The sequence below is a fragment of the Heptranchias perlo genome, chromosome 1, assembly GCF_035084215.1.
Source record: "Heptranchias perlo isolate sHepPer1 chromosome 1, sHepPer1.hap1, whole genome shotgun sequence".
NCBI classification, from domain to species: Eukaryota; Metazoa; Chordata; class Chondrichthyes; order Hexanchiformes; family Hexanchidae; genus Heptranchias; species Heptranchias perlo.
This window is the reverse complement of record NC_090325.1, coordinates 62,962,492-62,979,280: the sequence shown is the minus strand read 5'-3', so window position 1 is coordinate 62,979,280 and position 16,789 is coordinate 62,962,492. Positions and strand designations below refer to the sequence as shown.

General features: G+C 40.2%; 1 protein-coding gene across 8 annotated transcripts in view; it reads left to right on the top strand.

The window, feature by feature from the left end:
* Positions 1-16,789, top strand: part of LOC137322704 (molybdopterin synthase catalytic subunit) — a 45,472-nt gene that overhangs the window by 25,947 nt on the left and 2,736 nt on the right. For 5 of the 8 annotated variants that reach the window (XR_010963219.1, XR_010963218.1, XR_010963217.1 and 2 more), the window contains 2 exons: positions 13,017-13,170; positions 16,257-16,326. Coding sequence is in view for 4 of the 8 variants with exons in the window: in XM_067985678.1 (XP_067841779.1) it covers positions 13,017-13,170; positions 16,257-16,326 (224 nt within the window). In the remaining 4 variants the exon portion in view is untranslated. Of the gene's footprint in view, positions 1-13,016; positions 13,171-16,202; positions 16,327-16,789 lie in introns of all 8 variants that reach the window. The other 3 variants (XM_067985659.1, XM_067985687.1, XM_067985668.1) reach the window with 1 other exon arrangement.

Below are 16,789 nucleotides of genomic sequence, written 5' to 3'. Positions count from 1 at the left end.
AATAAGCAAGCCGAAGCCTGGAAAAGCACTGGAAATTGGAAGCAGCAGCAGAAATGATCAATAATGGTGGAGATATAATGGCAACTGAAAGAATGCACCTATGAAATTTGATGTGTACAAGAAAAAAATCCCATGGAGTGGAAGGAAGATCTCAAAACTCCCAAGGAAGATGTGACTGAAATAACAAAAAAGGTAGGGCGACTTTACGATCAGACACAGGAACGGTATTTAACATTATTTTGCTGAATAGGATTAGTAAAGCTATAGGAAAGAGAAAGTGTCTCTAAACCCAGGCTGTTCTCCACAATCAAATGTTTGTAGTTGGCAAAATTGAGCCCTTTGAAGGAACTGAACAAAACAAAAGGGGCGTTGGAAAGAAAAAGAAATTATAGTGGACTCAGAAGCAAGCACTTGGAGATTTAAATTTCATGGATGATATAACATAATCAAGAATAACCTGACAAAGCAATACAGGGGAAAACCTCATAAATGCTGGCATTACTTGGAAGAATCAGAAGAAGAAAACAAAGGTCACAACAGTTGCAATGGATGGCATAAGAAATAGGAGCAGGAGCAGGCTATATGGCCCCTCGAGCCTGCTGCGCCAATCAATAAGATCATGATTGATCTCTACCTCCACTGCCCTATCCCCATACACTTTGATTTCCTTAGTGTCCAAAATCTATCGATCACAGTCTTGAATATACTCAATGACTGAGCATCCACAGCCGTCTGGGGTAGAGAATTCCAAAGATTCACAACCCTACTGAGTGAAGAAATTCATCCTCATCTCGGACCTAAATGGCCGATCTCTTATCTTGAGACAATGACCCCTAGTTCTAGACTCTCCAGCCAGGGGAAACAGCCTCTCAGCATCTACCCTGTCGAGCCCTCTAAGAATTTTATATGTTTCAATGAAATCACCTCTCATTCTTCTAAAGTCCAGAGAATATAGGTCCATTCTACTCAATCTCTCCTCATAGGACAACCCTCTCATCCCAGGAATCAATCTAATGAACCTTTGTTGCACTCAGACTAAGGTAAGTATATCCTTCCTTTGGTAAGGAGACCAAAACTGTACACAGTACTACAGGTGTGGTCTCACCAGTGCCCTATATAATTGCAGCAAGACTTCCTTACTCTTATACTCCAACCCCCTTGCAATAAAGGCTAACGTACCATTTGCTTTTCCAATTGCTTGCTGTACCTGCATGTTAACTTTCTGTGATTCGTGTACAAGGACACTCAATCCCTCTGAATACCAACATTTCATAGTCTCTTATCTTTTAAAAAATATTCTGCTTTGCTATTCTTCCTACCAAGGTGGATAATTTCACATTTCCCCATGTTATACTCCATCTGCCACCTTTTTGCCCACTCACTTGGCCTGTCTATATCTCTTTGCATCCTCCTTACAGCTCACTTTCCCACCTAGTTTTGTATCGTCAGTAAACTTGGATACATTACACTCGGTCCCCTCATCTAAGTCATTGATATATATTGTAAACAGCTGAGGCCCAAGCACTGATCCTTGCGGCACCCCACGAGTTACAACCTGCCAACCTGAAAATGACCCATTTATTCCTACTCTCTGTTTTCTGTCTGTTAACCAGTCTGCAATACGTGCTGATATATTACCCCCAATCCCATGAGCCCTAATCTTGTGTAACACCCTCTTGGGTGGCACCTTATTGAATGCCTTTTGAAAATCCAAATATACGATATCCAATGGTTCCCCCTTATTTACCCTGCTGGTTACACCCTCAAATAAAACTTTGATTTGTCAAACACAATTTCCCTTTCATAAAACCGTGTTGACTCTGCCTAATCATATTATGATGTCCTAAGTGCCCTGTTACTATGTCCTTAACAATAGGTTCTAGCATTTTCCTTAGACAGATACAAAATATTTGTTTAATGTGTCTGCTATTTCCTTATCCCCCATTATAATTTCTCCTGTATCTGCCTCTAAGGGATCCACGTTTACTTTCACTAATCTCTTCCTTTTTACATACTTGGAGAAGCTCTTACAATCTGTTGTTATATCAATGTTAACATCAAACTCAGAGGTGGGATACTGCAGAACATGTTAACCTCACCTATCTTGGAATTACAATTAGCAGCAGTTTTATCTGGAGCTGGCAAAGTAGTTTGTGCTTTTACTGGTGACTATCTGAAGAAATTCTAAGCTACCCTTAAAAAAAAAAGAGATTATAAAATCAAGTCTTATCTGCACTATTATGTGGCACAGAAACAAAGGCTACAGGAAAGAATGGCAGGGGGAAGGGAACCTGAACAAGGAGATAGAGGAGGAGGAAACAAGGATAGAAACAAAAGACAGAAAGTGAAGGCAGAGAAAACAAGGGCGATAAACAAATAGGGCCACAGTGCAAAACAAAACTAACATGACTAACAATCTTAAAAAGACAAGTCTAAAGGCATTGTGTCTTAATGCGCGGAGCATTTGCAATAAGGTAGATGAATTAACAGCGCAGATGGATATTAACGGTTATGATATAGTTGCGATTACGGAGGCATGGCTGCAGGGTGACCAAGGATGGGAACTGAACATCCAGGGGTATTCAATATTTAGGAACGACAGGCAAAAAGGGAAAGGAGGTAGAGTAGCGTTGTTAGTAAAGGAGGAAATCAATGCAATAGTGAGGAAGGATATTGGTTCGGAAAATCACGATGTGGAATCTGTATGGGTGGAGCTAAGAAACACCAAGGGGCAGAAAACGGTGGGGGTTGTCTATAGGCCCCCAAACAGTAGTGGAGATGTAGGGGAGGGCATTAAACAGGAAATGAGAGACGCATGCAAGAAGGGTACAACTATAATCATGGGTGACTTTAATCTACACATAGATTGGTCAAACCAAATTAGCAATAATACTGTGGGGGAGGAATTCCTGGAGTGTGTACATGATGGTTTCCTAGACCAATACGTTGAGGAACCAACTAGAGAACAGGCGATCCTAGACTGGGTATTGTGCAATGAGAAAGGATTAATTAACAATCTTGTTGTGTGGGGTCCTTTAGGGAAGAGCGACCATAACATGATAGAATTCCTCATTAAGATGGAGAGTGAAGTAGTTGAATCCGAAACTAGGGTCCTGAATCTAAATAAAGGAAATTATGAAAGTATGAGGTGCGAGTTGGCTATGATAGATTGGGGAGCTTTACTAAAAGGGATGACGGTGGATAGGCAATGGCTAATATTTAAAGAATGTGTGCAGGAATTACAACAATTATTAATTCCTGTCTGGCGCAAAAATAAAACAGGAAAGGTGGCTCAACTGTGGCTTACAAAATAAATTAGGGATAGTATTAGATCCAAAGAGGAGGCATACAAAATTGCCAGAAAAAGTGGCACGCCTGAGGATTGGGAGCAGTTCAGAATTCAGCAAAGGAGGACAAAGAGATTGATTTAAGAGGGGAAAAATAGAGTATGAGAGTAAACTAGCTGGGAACATTAAAAACAGACTGTAAAAGCTTCAATAAATATGTCAAGAGAAAAAGATTAGTGAAGACAAATGTAGGTCCCTTACAGTCAGAAATGGGGGAAATTATAATGGGGAACAAAGAAATGGCAGAACAATTAAACACATACTTTGGTTCTGTCTTCACAAAGGAGGACACAAATAACCTGCCAGAAATGTTAGGGAACCAAGGGTCTAGTGAGAGGGAGGAACTGAGGGAAATCAGTATTAGTAAAAAAATAGTGCTAGGGAAATTAATGGGGCTAAAGGCTGACAAATCCCCAAGGCCTGATAATCTACATCCCAGAGTACTAAAGGAAGTGGCCCTGGAAATAATGGATGCATTGGTGATCATCTTCCAAAATTCTATAGACTCTGGAACAGTTCCTACAGATTGGAGGGTGGCAAATGTAACCCCACTATTTAAAAAAGGAGGGAGAGAGAAAGCAGGGAATTACAGACCAGTTAGCCTAACATCAGTAGTGGGGAAAATGCTAGAGTCTTTTATAAAGATGTGATAACAGAACACTTAGAGGGCATTAACAGGATTGGACAAAGTCAGCATGGGTTTATGAAAGGGAAATCATGCCTAACAAATCTACTGGAATTTTTTGAAGATGTAACTAGATGAATAGATAGGGGAGAACCAGTGGATGTGGTGTATTTGGATTTTCAGAAGGCTTTTGATAAGGTCCCACACAAGAGGTTAGTGTGCAAAATTAAAGCACATGGGATTGTGGGGAATATATTGGCATGGATTGAGAATTGGTTGACAGACCGGAAACAGTAGGAATAAACGGGTCTTTTTCCGGTGGCAGGCAGTGACTAGTGGGGCACCGCAGGGATCCGCTTGGGCCCCAGCTATTCACAATATATATCAATGATTTGGATGAGGGAACTAAATGTAACATTTCCAAGTTTGCAGACGACGCAAAGCTGGGGTGGAATGTGAGCTGTGAGGAGGATGCAAAGAGGCTCCAATGTGATTTAGACAAGTTGGGTGAGTGCGCAAGAACATGGCAGATGCAGTATAACGTGGATAAATGTGAGGTTATCCACTTTGGTTGTAAAAACAGAAAGGCAGATTATTATCTGAATGGTGATAGATTGGGAAAAGGGGAGGTGCAACGAGACCTGGGTGTCCTTGTACACCAGTCGCTGAAAGCAAGCATTCAGGTGCAGCAAGCAGTTAGGAAGGCGAATGGTATGTTGGCCTTCATTGCAAGAGGATTTGAGTACAGGATCAGGGATGTCTTACTGCAGTTATACAGGGCCTTGGTGAGATCACATCTGGAGTATTGTGTGCAGTTTTGGTGTCCTTATCTGAGGAAGGATGTCCTTGCCATGGAGGGAGTGCAACAAAGGTTTACCAGACTGATTCCTGGGATGGCAGAACTGACGTATGAGGAGAGATTGGGTCGACTAGGCCTATATTCACTAGAGTTTAGAAGAGAGGTGATTTCATCGAAACATATAAAATTCTAACAGAACTAGACAGACCAGATGCAGGGAGGATGTTCCCGATGGCTGGGGAGTCCAAAACCAGTTGTCACAGTCTCAGGATATGGGGTTTGCCATTTAGAACTGAGATGAGGAGAAATTTCTTCACTGAGGGTGGTGAACCTGTGGAATTCTCTACCACAGAAGGCAGGGAGGCCAAGTCATTAGATGTATTCAAGAAGGAGATAGATATATTTCTTAATGCTAAAGGGATATAGGGAAAAAGTGGGAACAGGGTACTGAGTTAGATAATCAGCCAAGATCATTTTGAATGGTGGAGCAGGCCCGAAGGGCCGAATGGCCTATTCTTGCTCCTTGTTTTCTATGTTTCTATGAAAGTTTGCAGTATGGACATCAAAGGGTTGCAATTCCTCTGTGCATTATTTTCAGCACTCTAAAGTGTTTGTATCAAATTTATATGTGTGCTATTTTGCTGAAGTCATTAACCTACTTAAAAGAAAGAAGTTGCATTTATATAGTGCTTTTTATGACTTCTAGATGTCCCAATTATGTACTTTTGAAGTGTAGTCAATGTTGTAAAACTGCAAACAGCGAGGTCCCACAAACAGCAATGAGATAAATGACCAGATAAACTGTTTTATTTGTGTTGGTTGATGGATAAATGTTGGTCAGGATACCAAAAGAACTCCCCTGCTCTTCTTGAAATAGTGCCATACAATCATTTATGCCCACTTGACAGGGCAGATCCCAGGCCCTCAGTTTAACGTCTCATTCGAAAGATGCCTCGTGAAAGAAGAAACCTCCAACAGTGCAGCATTCTCTCAATGCTGTATTGAAGTGTCAGCTTTGATTATGTGCTCAAGTCTTTGGAGTGGGGCTTGAACCCATAATCTTCCAGCTCAGAGGTGAGAGTGCTGTCATTGAGCTAAGACTGACACCCAATAGTTAATGACTTCAGTAAAATAGTGCGCACAGAAATTTAATGCAAATATGTAACCAGTACACTGAAAATAGCAGACAGAATAATTTCAGTACTCATATGTCTTTCCAAGATACTCAGTATCAGCTGGGCAGATTATTTGATGAGCAAGATAATTGGAGTTAAGAACAAAGCAGCTGCCAGTAAGCCAACTTGTAAAACAAAAACACGTCAGTTGGCTGGGTCATGTGCTTTGAATGCAAGATTCCAGAATATTACGCTAAGCACTGAAACGGCAACCCAATGGAAAAGGAAAGTGTGAAAGGCCAACAATAATCCGGCAAAGCATTAGAGAGAAATACCTCATAGAAGCTGACATTGATTGATTATTTGGAAAGTGCCACAACAGCTAGCCAAGAACTAGTTCTGTGTGCGTGATGAACAATAGGATTGGTGTATGTTTTTAATCCCCTTTGCACCTGTCTTGATGCCTGCAAATGAGAGGGCAGGCATATGACCTGTTCCCCGTTCTTCAGTGTCTTGTGTAGTAAGCTTCCATACTTGTCCAGGCATGACTGTCCTCTGATTTTCTCACTCCACTGCTGGGAGATATTACAGCTTCTGTGCAGAATCTTCCTGTTCATTATGGCTCAGATGAAGAACTAAGTGGTGCAGGGCTTAAACATGTATTGGTGCAAGGATATGTGGTAGCTCACTTAAGCTTCTACTACATTTAAACAAAGTAGTGTTTATCCCTGTGCCTGGGATGAAAATAGCATTTTCTGTGCTAACACACTTTGCCCTTCAGTGCTTTTTGAAGTATTTCCATAAACTTCACTGCTAGCAACTCATGGAAGGAGTTATTCTATTATTATTGCTTTTGAATTGATATTTTATGACATAGAAGTGTTGTTTAATTTTCTTTCTTGTAAACTTAGCTTTTTAGGATCCAGAATAAATTTAGCAGGATTAATTATCCATGGATCTTCAGACAGGGGTCAGTTTGGTTCAGTTAATAGCACACTTATCTCTGGGTAAAACATTTTTGGGTTTGAGTCCCATTCTAGGACTTGAGCGCATAACCAAAACTTCTATTCCAGTGCAGTTCTAAGGGGTGCTACATTGCTCTATGTGTCGTCTTTCGGGTGGGATATTAAACTCACCTGTTCAGGTGTATGTAAAAGATCCCATATCATTATTTGAAGAAGAGCAGACAGCTTTCATAGTTTTGTGGCCAACTTTCCTTCCTCACCTAGCACTACCAAAAATAAATTAACTGGTCATTTATCTCACTTGTTGTTTGTGGGACCAAGTTGTGTGCAGATTGGTTGCATGTTTGCCTACATAACAACAGTGACTGCACTTCAAAATGAATCCATTGGCTCTGAAGCACTTTGAGATGGGTCAGGGAAATGCTAAGGCGCTATATAAATATAAGTTTTTTTTTACAGACACCTAAACATGATACCACTGTCATCACAGACTTTCTAACATCATAAAGCCAGAAATGCACACATAATACTAATGCACGGACAAAAGATATGCACTGTACTTTCAGTGAACGGAACCTTCATCCAAGAATAAAATGTATTGTTATGCAGATAGGTTTTGTAGAATTGATGTATTGAATGGCGGAACAGGCTCGAAGAGCCAAATGGCCAATTCCTGCTCCTATTTTCTATGTTTCTATGATGTGTTCAACAGTCTTTAAAGTTTTAGTTAGGTTTTGCTGACTTAATAAGCATGTTAAAAAAAAACTGCAGCATGAAGAGACATAATAAGATAGATTTTTGTTACGGAATTATTTGAAAAATATCCATTTGCACATCACTTTTACCATCAATGTAATAGCCACATGTGTCACATATTACACAAATTTCTATAAGGTACCACATTACATCTGTCTGTAGTAGACCAAAAATCTTATGCTTTTCTCATTGACTCAAATAAGCAAATTAAACATACCAATTCACTGAAGTATACACCAGCAAAGATCCCACCGAAAAGCAAGCATTTAAAAGTTTCCATTTCAACTAGTTGTGTCGTTGCATTTATTTCTCAAGATTGTGCGAACTGCCATTTTTATTTCTGACCCAACTGAATATGTAGCTGAAAAAATAACATTTATAAGGTAACAAACCCTTATAAAAATTTATAATTTCCCCCTAAAATCAAGAAACTGGGACTCACACCTCCTCCTTGCCTCCAGCTTGATTTATTCCCCTGGTCTTTGTCTCACGTTCCTTTGCCTTCCTTTCCCTTCTGTGCGTGCAAACTTGCCTACTCCCTTTTTTCTCAATCCATGAGCAATGTTATAGGAGATGGACTAATATTTTTAAAAACTACCCTGTCCAATTAAAGACTCATTTAACTTTTTTTTAATCATTCTTCAGGATGTGGGTATCACTGGCAAGGCTGGCATTTAGTGTCTATTCCTAAATTGACCTTCACTTGCCACTTGTGCGCCCAGGTGCATGCTCTGTTGAGGTCTCTTTGTAAGATCTTGGTTTCTTCTACTGAGTCCAGTGTCCCTTAGTTTGGTATAATCTATGAATTAATTATCTTGAAGTAAGAGCCTAATTCCAGGTCATTTCTTCTTAACAAGGACAAGAGAAGTTCCAGCACTGATCTCTGGAGTACCCCTCTCAATATTTCACCTACCCACCCCCTAGCCAAGCTGCTTTAGTCAAGTTATAACATTGGCATCTACCCAACAATGTGGTAAATTGCTCAGGTATGTCCTATCCAAACAAAAAAGGATTAATTTAACCTGGCCATTTTCCATAACCTGGGAATGTGGTATTGAGATAGAGAATCAGCCATGATCTTTTTGAATGGCGGAACAGGCTAGAAGGGCTAAATGGCCTCCTTCTGCTTTTTTGTATGTTTCTACCACAGTGATGGAATGTGTCATCAAGAGTGTCATCAAGCGATACCTGTTCACAAATAATCTGCTCACTGACACTCAGTTTGGATTATGCCAGAACCAGTCGGCTCTAGACTTTATTACAGCCTTGATCCAGAAATGGATGCAAGAGCTGAATGGCAGAGGAGAGATGAAAGTTGTTGTCCAGCAATGGCTTCAAGAGCAGGGCAGAGACCAGATACTCTGCGATGCAGTAGTTGAGGGGTCAGGAATGAAGGGCCATAGATATAAGTTTAAATGCAAGAAATTTAGAATAGAGGGCAGGAGAAACCTACTTAGAGGTTTGTGAGGCTGTAGCATTTACCTCCAGGATTAGTGAGGCAGAAACTATGTCAACGTTCAATATAAAACATAGGAACAACATTGGAGCAGGAGTAAGCTATTCAGCCCCTCGAGCCTATTCCACCACTCAATTTGATCACAGCTGATCTGTACCTTAACTCCATTTACTCGCCTTTTCTTCATATCCCTTTATAACCTCACCTAACAAAAATCTATCGATCTCCGTTTTGAAAATTTCAATTGACCCAGTAGCCACAGCATTTTGAGGGAAGAGAGTTCTAGATTTCCACTACCCTTCCTGTGAATAAGTGCTTCCTGATTTCACTTCTAAATGGTCTAGCTCTAATTTTAAGATTGTATTGGATTCCCCCACCAGAGGAAATAGTTTCTCATTATTTACCTTATTGAATCCCTTTACCATTTTGAGCACCTCAATTAAATCAACCCCCACCCGTCTAAATTCAAGGCATTACAAGCCACATTTATGTAACCTGTCCTCATAAGTTAACCCTTTAATCCCTGGTAATATTCTGGTGCATCTGCGCTGTACTCCTTCCATGGCCAAAATATCTTTCCTGAGGTTTGGTGCCCAAAACTGAATGTAGTACTCCAGATGGGGTCTGACCAAGGCTCTCTACAACTGAAGCATAACTTTGTATTCCAACCTTCTTGAGGTAAAGGACAATATTCCATGACCATTTTTGATTACTTTTTGTAAATGTGCACATGGACAACCAAATCCCACTGCTCCCTCACAGCCCCTGGTCTCTCACCATTAAGGAAAATATTCTGATTTGTAGTTCTTGGATTCACACATTGAACTTCATCTGCCATAGTTTTGCCCACTTGCTTAATCTATGTCCCTTTGTAACTTTCTGCTCCCAGCTACAGAACTTACTGTACCTCCTAACTTAGTATCATCTGCAATCTTGGTTATGCAACTCTCTACTCCTTCATCTAAGTATATATGGTGAAAAGCTGAGACTCCAGTACAGATCCCTAGGGAACTTCACATGTCATATTCTGCCAAATAGAGTATGTTCCCTATATCCTTGTTCTGTGTTTCCTTCCTCCCTACCAATCACCAACCAATGTTACACAGTTTCCTCCAATTCCATGCACTTTCATTGTTGCTAATAATCTCTTGTACAGAGCCGTATCAAATATTTTCTGAAAGTCTATGTCGACAAGATCCATAGACGCTCGCCTATCCACTATGCTAGTGACATCCTCAAAAAATTCAACTAGATTAGTTGGACATGACCTACCCATCACAAATCCATGCTGACTCTCTTCGATCAGCTCATACTTGTCCAAGTGCTCAGTCACTCTGTCTCTGATGATAAAGTTCCCTACAACTGATAAGACTGGACAGACTGAAGGAAAAAGGGGGTAAAGTGATATGGGTAGATGGTGGGTAAATGTGATCCGGTCTATTTGTTCACATGGAGGGTAAATATCAAACAGACTGGTAGGGCTGTATGGTCTTTTTCCGTGTTGTAACTTCTATGTATTTCCATGATTGGCTCACCTCCTGACCTCTCAAAGCCTTTTCACCATGTACAAGACCCAAGTCAGGAGTGTGATGTAATACTTCACCGCTCAGTTGGATGGGTGAGGGTGCAACAACATTTAAGAAGCTTATCACCATCCAGGTCAGAGCAGTCTACTTGATTGGTGCTCCACCACTAGATTCAGTATGCACCCCTTCTACCACTAGCATACTGTGGCTGCAATATATGCTATCTACAGGGTGCACTGCAGCAAATCACCATGCTTACTTCAACAGTGCCTCTGTGCCCTCTACCACTGAGAAGGACAAGAACAGCAGTATCATAGGAATACCATCACTTTCAAGTTCCCCTCCAAGTCACACACAATCTTGACTTGAACATATATTGCTGTCCCTTCATTGCTGGGTCAAAGTCCTGGAATTCCCTACCTAATACTATTGTGGGGGCACCAACACCATAAGTACTGCAGTGGTTCAAGAACGTGGCCCACTACCACCTCTTTGGGGCAACTAGAAATGGGCAATAAATGCAGCCCTGCCAGAGTTTCCTGCAATCCGTGAACAAACAAAAACACCTGTGACGTAATTTCCTCAAAATAGTCTGAGATTAGCCAGGAAGATGATCATCTTCTAAATTCATGTTGGAAGTTATTTATTAGACTATTTTCATACAAGTACTTTTTCATTTACAACGACAATAACTTGCGTTTATATTTACAAATGTTAATCCTAGAGATACTTAATTCTTTGAGCACATTGTACCTTGTAGTGAATATTATGAAATTAACATTTGTTAATTTCATAATATTCACTACAAGGTACAATGTTTAACTACAAATAAATGACTACAAGACATTAAGGTTTCCACATAGTTGATGTAAGAGCTTTAAGAGTTGCTATCAAGCAAAAAGCTATCTCTCGTTATATAAGAACAGATATATTTACTGTCATTAAAAATGCCCAGTAAGATTATTCTTACCTTAACAGTTACTTTTCAACATGAAAATGGTGCCCAAAGTATTAATCTCACAGTATTCGTTTTAAAATCTTGCCATTGGGGCGCATTACAGAACAGTTTGTTGTACTACATTGTGAGCAGTTACTGCTTATGAATATTTTATTATGAATATTGGATAACTTGTTGGTTGCAACTAGATTGCGTAGCTTCCAAGGAACCAATTGAATGTCACAACTTTGATCAGCAGAAATCCTTCTCTTGCTCTGTTTGTAGCATCAAGACTTCAAAAAAAGTTAATTTTGTTGGTGTATGCAGGAGATATGAATTAGCAACCACAGTAAACAATTTATTTGAAATGACATTTAGAATATAATTGCACTTGAAGATGGTGCATGAGAAGAATAGTTGTACATTTATTTTATAAAGAGTAAAATATAGTTTATTAAAAGATTTAAACTCAGACAATTTTCTGTTCAGAATTTTAAAAATTACATTACATTAAATAATGCAGTTTTGAACTGTTAATAGCAGGGCCAATCAGAATTACTTTGATACAGCTTTATGCAGGGTTTGTCCTGATTACACTAAGCAGTTTCCACAGCAATGACAGTTTAATATTAATGACCAATGATCTCTACCACTGACTGGACACAATCTATATAATAAAATCTTATTTAACATAAAGCAATTCACATGTAGTTCGTCGCTGCCAGACACAGTCAACATAGTAAGATGCTTGTTTATTATGTAAATGGAAGCAACAACTTGTATTTTTACAGCAACACATCAAGGAGACAGTGTAAACTTTCAAACATATTTGTGTCAATTTTCTAGTTATGGCTGTTTCTACAGATACACTGCAGCATCCAAGAATAAATATTTTTAATATGTAACAGATACTTGTCGGCCTCTCATGATGTTGCACATGGGGAGTCAAGATGAAGTGTAGTTTTCAAGTCAGGGAGGGCATGGGGGGAAGGTGGGGCAGGAGGAGGAAGGTAGAAGGTGATGGGTTGGGGAAAGAGAAAGAGTATAATTAGAGATCAGAGAAAAGGAGTTGGGGGGGGCAAGGGGAAGAAAGAGAATCAAAGGTCGCTGGGTTGGAAGCTAAAGGAAGCAGCTTCACTACTTTAAGGAAGGGTCAAGGGTTAGGAGATGAGGAGGGGGTGATGATGGTGGTTTTGAAAGGTAGGGGGACTGTGCTTGTGGAAATAGAACCATTTATAATGTCAGCTAGATGGAGGTCGGGGAGGGAAGTTAGGTGGTCAACAGTTCAGTGGGAATAGGTTTGAGGAAACAGGAGGTTGGTCTCATGGATGATATCTTAAAGGGTATAGTAGGAGATGGGAAAGAAACAGAGAGATGTGGGTTCAGGTCTGGAATGGGGGAGAGGTTTGGTAAAGGTCCGAAATGCTCAGATCTGCTCATTAAAATGATTCCTACATCCCTTTAACAGCTATATACATTTAATTTGTTAGGTATAACGAGGAATCATTTTCAAGGAAAGAAAGTTGTCCGACTTGAATATGAAGCTTATATTTCAATGGCTGAAGCTGAAATAAAGAAGATCTGTAGAGATATAAGGAATAAATGGCCAACGATTCAGCACATCAGTGTCCATCACAGACTTGGGTAAGAATATATCGTGCACTAGATCCCATATGGTATTGAGACAGGGATAGCCACAGTAAAAGGGAAAGGGCAACTAGCTTTAAAGGAGTAAACAGTTTTTCTGTGATATTTTGTATAGTGAATATATCTGAAAGCACATATAGATTTGCAATAAAATTACTATTGCTGTTGCAATTAGCAAAGCAAATATGAAATATATTGCTTGTTTCACATTTTAATATTTGTTCAACAGTGTATATAATAAATATGTAATTGACATAAGAATCTGTGCTGTTTGATGTATATGTTTCATGGTGTGTACTCAACTGATTTGCTGGGTCTGTATAGATTATTGCGTTAAATTTGTATATATTTTATTCAAGTACAGCAAACATAGGTGCTTAGAATTCATTTAGCAAAGTTCAGTATGATATGGAATAATTTTTAGTGTGTCACGCATCATGATATGAGATTTTCTTACACGCATTAAAATCTAACCTCAGTTTAGAGCAGGTAACGGAGTCACTGTAGCTCAGTCTTGGAGTATATTCACGCTCTAACTGTGTCATCTGTGCAAAATGCTTCACACTAACACTAAAGTTACTGTGTAAATGCAGCCTGAATCTGGCACCAGTGCTCGACCTGACACCAGAACAAAGCTGAATGAGACTCCCTGGAGGAGGCAGTCTTACTTGGGAATCAGTTCAGGTCTTAGTACCTGATTTACATGCCAGGTTCATTGTCAGTGCAGAGAACTTGTGGAGTGTGCATGCATGTTAAGCTCAATCAGTAATTCTGGCCCAGCAGTATTTTGCACTAAGGTTCATTAGTTTCTTCTGTGTGTTTAACTATTCATAGGATAATGGTTTGGAGTATTTAGTCATATTATTGGTTAGGGTTTTGATCTTTGCTTTCCCTTGTTTTTTCCATTGCTGCTTCTCTTCTCAGCTGCTTAATTCTAAATTCTCTTAATTATTATATGTTGCTGTGTTAAGTGAAAGTTCCTTTTAAGCAAAAACACAAAATGTAAGTTTTTACCTACATTATCTTATTTTGGGCTGAATCTTCTAATCTCTGCCACCCCTTTGTAACCAGAATTCCCTCTGTGTACATTTGCAATGAGCATTTTGGTTGCCGCTTTGGACCTAAGCCCATTACTTCAATCTTCCTTTATTTTTCTCTTCACTCCTCTTGGGCCTTTCTCTCCCGTCTCCTCCCCTTCTTGTCACTCAGTCATGTCACGTTTCATTTCTCCCCTCTTGGGTGCTTTGCCACCCCCCCTTCCACCCCCAACAATCCCTACCCCAATTGATCACTACTCCTCTGCCTTCCTACTCTTCTGCCATCATACCAATCTTGAATCTCCCTTAAATAAGCCCAGAGCTACCCTTTGTGCCTCTCTTGGCATTGTTAAAGGCCTCATTGATACACCCATCACTGCATCCTTATGAGTAGCAATCCAAACTGTCCCATACCCTCTTGCTGACCTTTCCACCCAGCATGCTCACTGGGAGCTAACCTTGTCAACCTCCTTTCCATCCTGCTCGCCCCACTCACCACTATCCTGTTGGACTCTGCCAGTAGATCAATCACTGCCCCTCTGCATTTCCATCCAGAATGTTTGTTCACTTACGAACGAGGCCCTTACCATCCATAACCTTATTGTTGATGATTTTATTGATATCCTGGTTTTGACTAAAACTTGGCTCACAGGTGGTGACATTTTTCTCTTTACTGGAGCCTCCCCGTCTGGTTATACTTTCCACCACTTGCCCTTTCCAAATCGACATGGTGGGGATGTGGCCCTTATCACCAAGACATACCTTGGTGTCTCCCCTTACTCCTCTGGTACCTTCTCCTCCACCCCTCTCGCCTCTTCGTTGTCTACCACCCCCCAAGTCCCACATTGAATTTCTCCCTGCTATTCTCCTCCTTTTCCTCCTCAGCACTGAGCAACTCCTTATCATTGGTGATTTCAATCTTTATCTCCGCTCCCTTTGCCCTCTTTTCTCTGAATTCACTGACCTTGCCCCTCCCTACTTCCTCCAGTCCTACAACCCCATATCACCTGAGCTCTCCATTCCTCTGACTCTAGTCTCTTTTGCCTCACCTTTGCTGCCAATGCCTTCAGCGGTCTAGGCCCCATTCTCTCTCATTCCTAAGCCTCTCTTCTCTCCGCCTTCCTCTCCTCCTTTAAGACCCTTCTTGAAACCCACATCTTCCACCAAGTTTTTGGTCACGCCTCCAAATATCTCCTCCTTTGGCTTGGCATCCATTGCTTTCCTTGTGCTTCTGTGAAGGGCCTTGGAACATTTTCTCTACCTTATAAATGCAAGTTGTAGTTGTTTGTGTTTTGTTGCTGTTGTTATTAATAATAAAGTCCATGATAGGCTTATCAATTGAACCAAGTCTATTAACATGTTCCTCTTTCCTTTACACTAACATGGGCTACTTTGTTGACTTGCATCTCTATGCTATGTATTGATACATTCTGTTCTAATAACCAACACAGTTTGCATAGATTCAGATACTCCCTATATAGTGCCACCTAAGAAAATAAAGTACACTTTCTAGCTTAGTCCTTTTTTTCAGACACTGTCTTTCTCGTACTGTGCATGGCAAGCAGCAGGATATTGTGTTGTAGGTTGTTCCAGGGCACCTAGGATTACCTGTGATGAGGATAGAGGTGAGTTTAATTGCTGGAAGCTGAGACCCCTGCACCACTATGATTAATGTTTTGCTGGCTAGCTGTGTGAAATTAATTACGGCGGTGAAAATTGGTGACCAGTAAATCAGATTTTTTGCCACCAGACAGTAGGAAACTAGGAACTTGGTGGAAAAGAAAGCATGATCAAGAAAATTTATGTTATGCAGGTTATTGACAGAACATAGCTCCTTATAAACAGCCCTGGAGACTTATTAGATTTATATATGCCTGTGTGTGTTTCTGGAAAAGTGAACATTTAGTTCAGAATTTCAGATTTGAAATTAATTGTTTGTTGTTAATTCAAAATATTGCTTCAGATTCCATTTTTCACTTTGTAATTCTGCAGATTAGTTAATATAACTGAAGCAAGTGTGATCATAGCCATCTCCTCTCCACACAGAAATGAATCTCTTGAAGCAGTGAAATATTGTATTGATACTTTGAAAGCAACAGTACCAATATGGAAGAAGGTATGAACTTTGACATCTGGGGGATGAAATTCGACTGTGGTGGTAGTGTAACATGGGCAATAGCACATTGGCAGCCAGTTGGAAAAGAAAATTGGGCCGAAGTCGAATTTCAACCGCCTGGTAGTTTTACATTTTTTTAATTCCAAAGTCTCTTCATTTAACTGATTATCTTGGCTTTGTTGCTGTTGTATGGCTGACCACGATTGCATGCTCAGGTATATCATTTTTTTCCCCAAATTTTGATACCGCCTCTCCTGAAGGTTGGGGGGCTGATTTTGTGTCGTTAACACCCTGTGTGTTCCAGTTCATAGGGTGTAACAATATGGAAAAAGGGGCAGAGACTCATAGTGCCAGGTCTGTCCCTTTTGCACATGATGTGCATTTCCAGCAGACACCTCTTTCAGGTAGGAGCTTCTTTGTTATAATGACATGGAATTGACATAATTATACCTGCCATGTCATT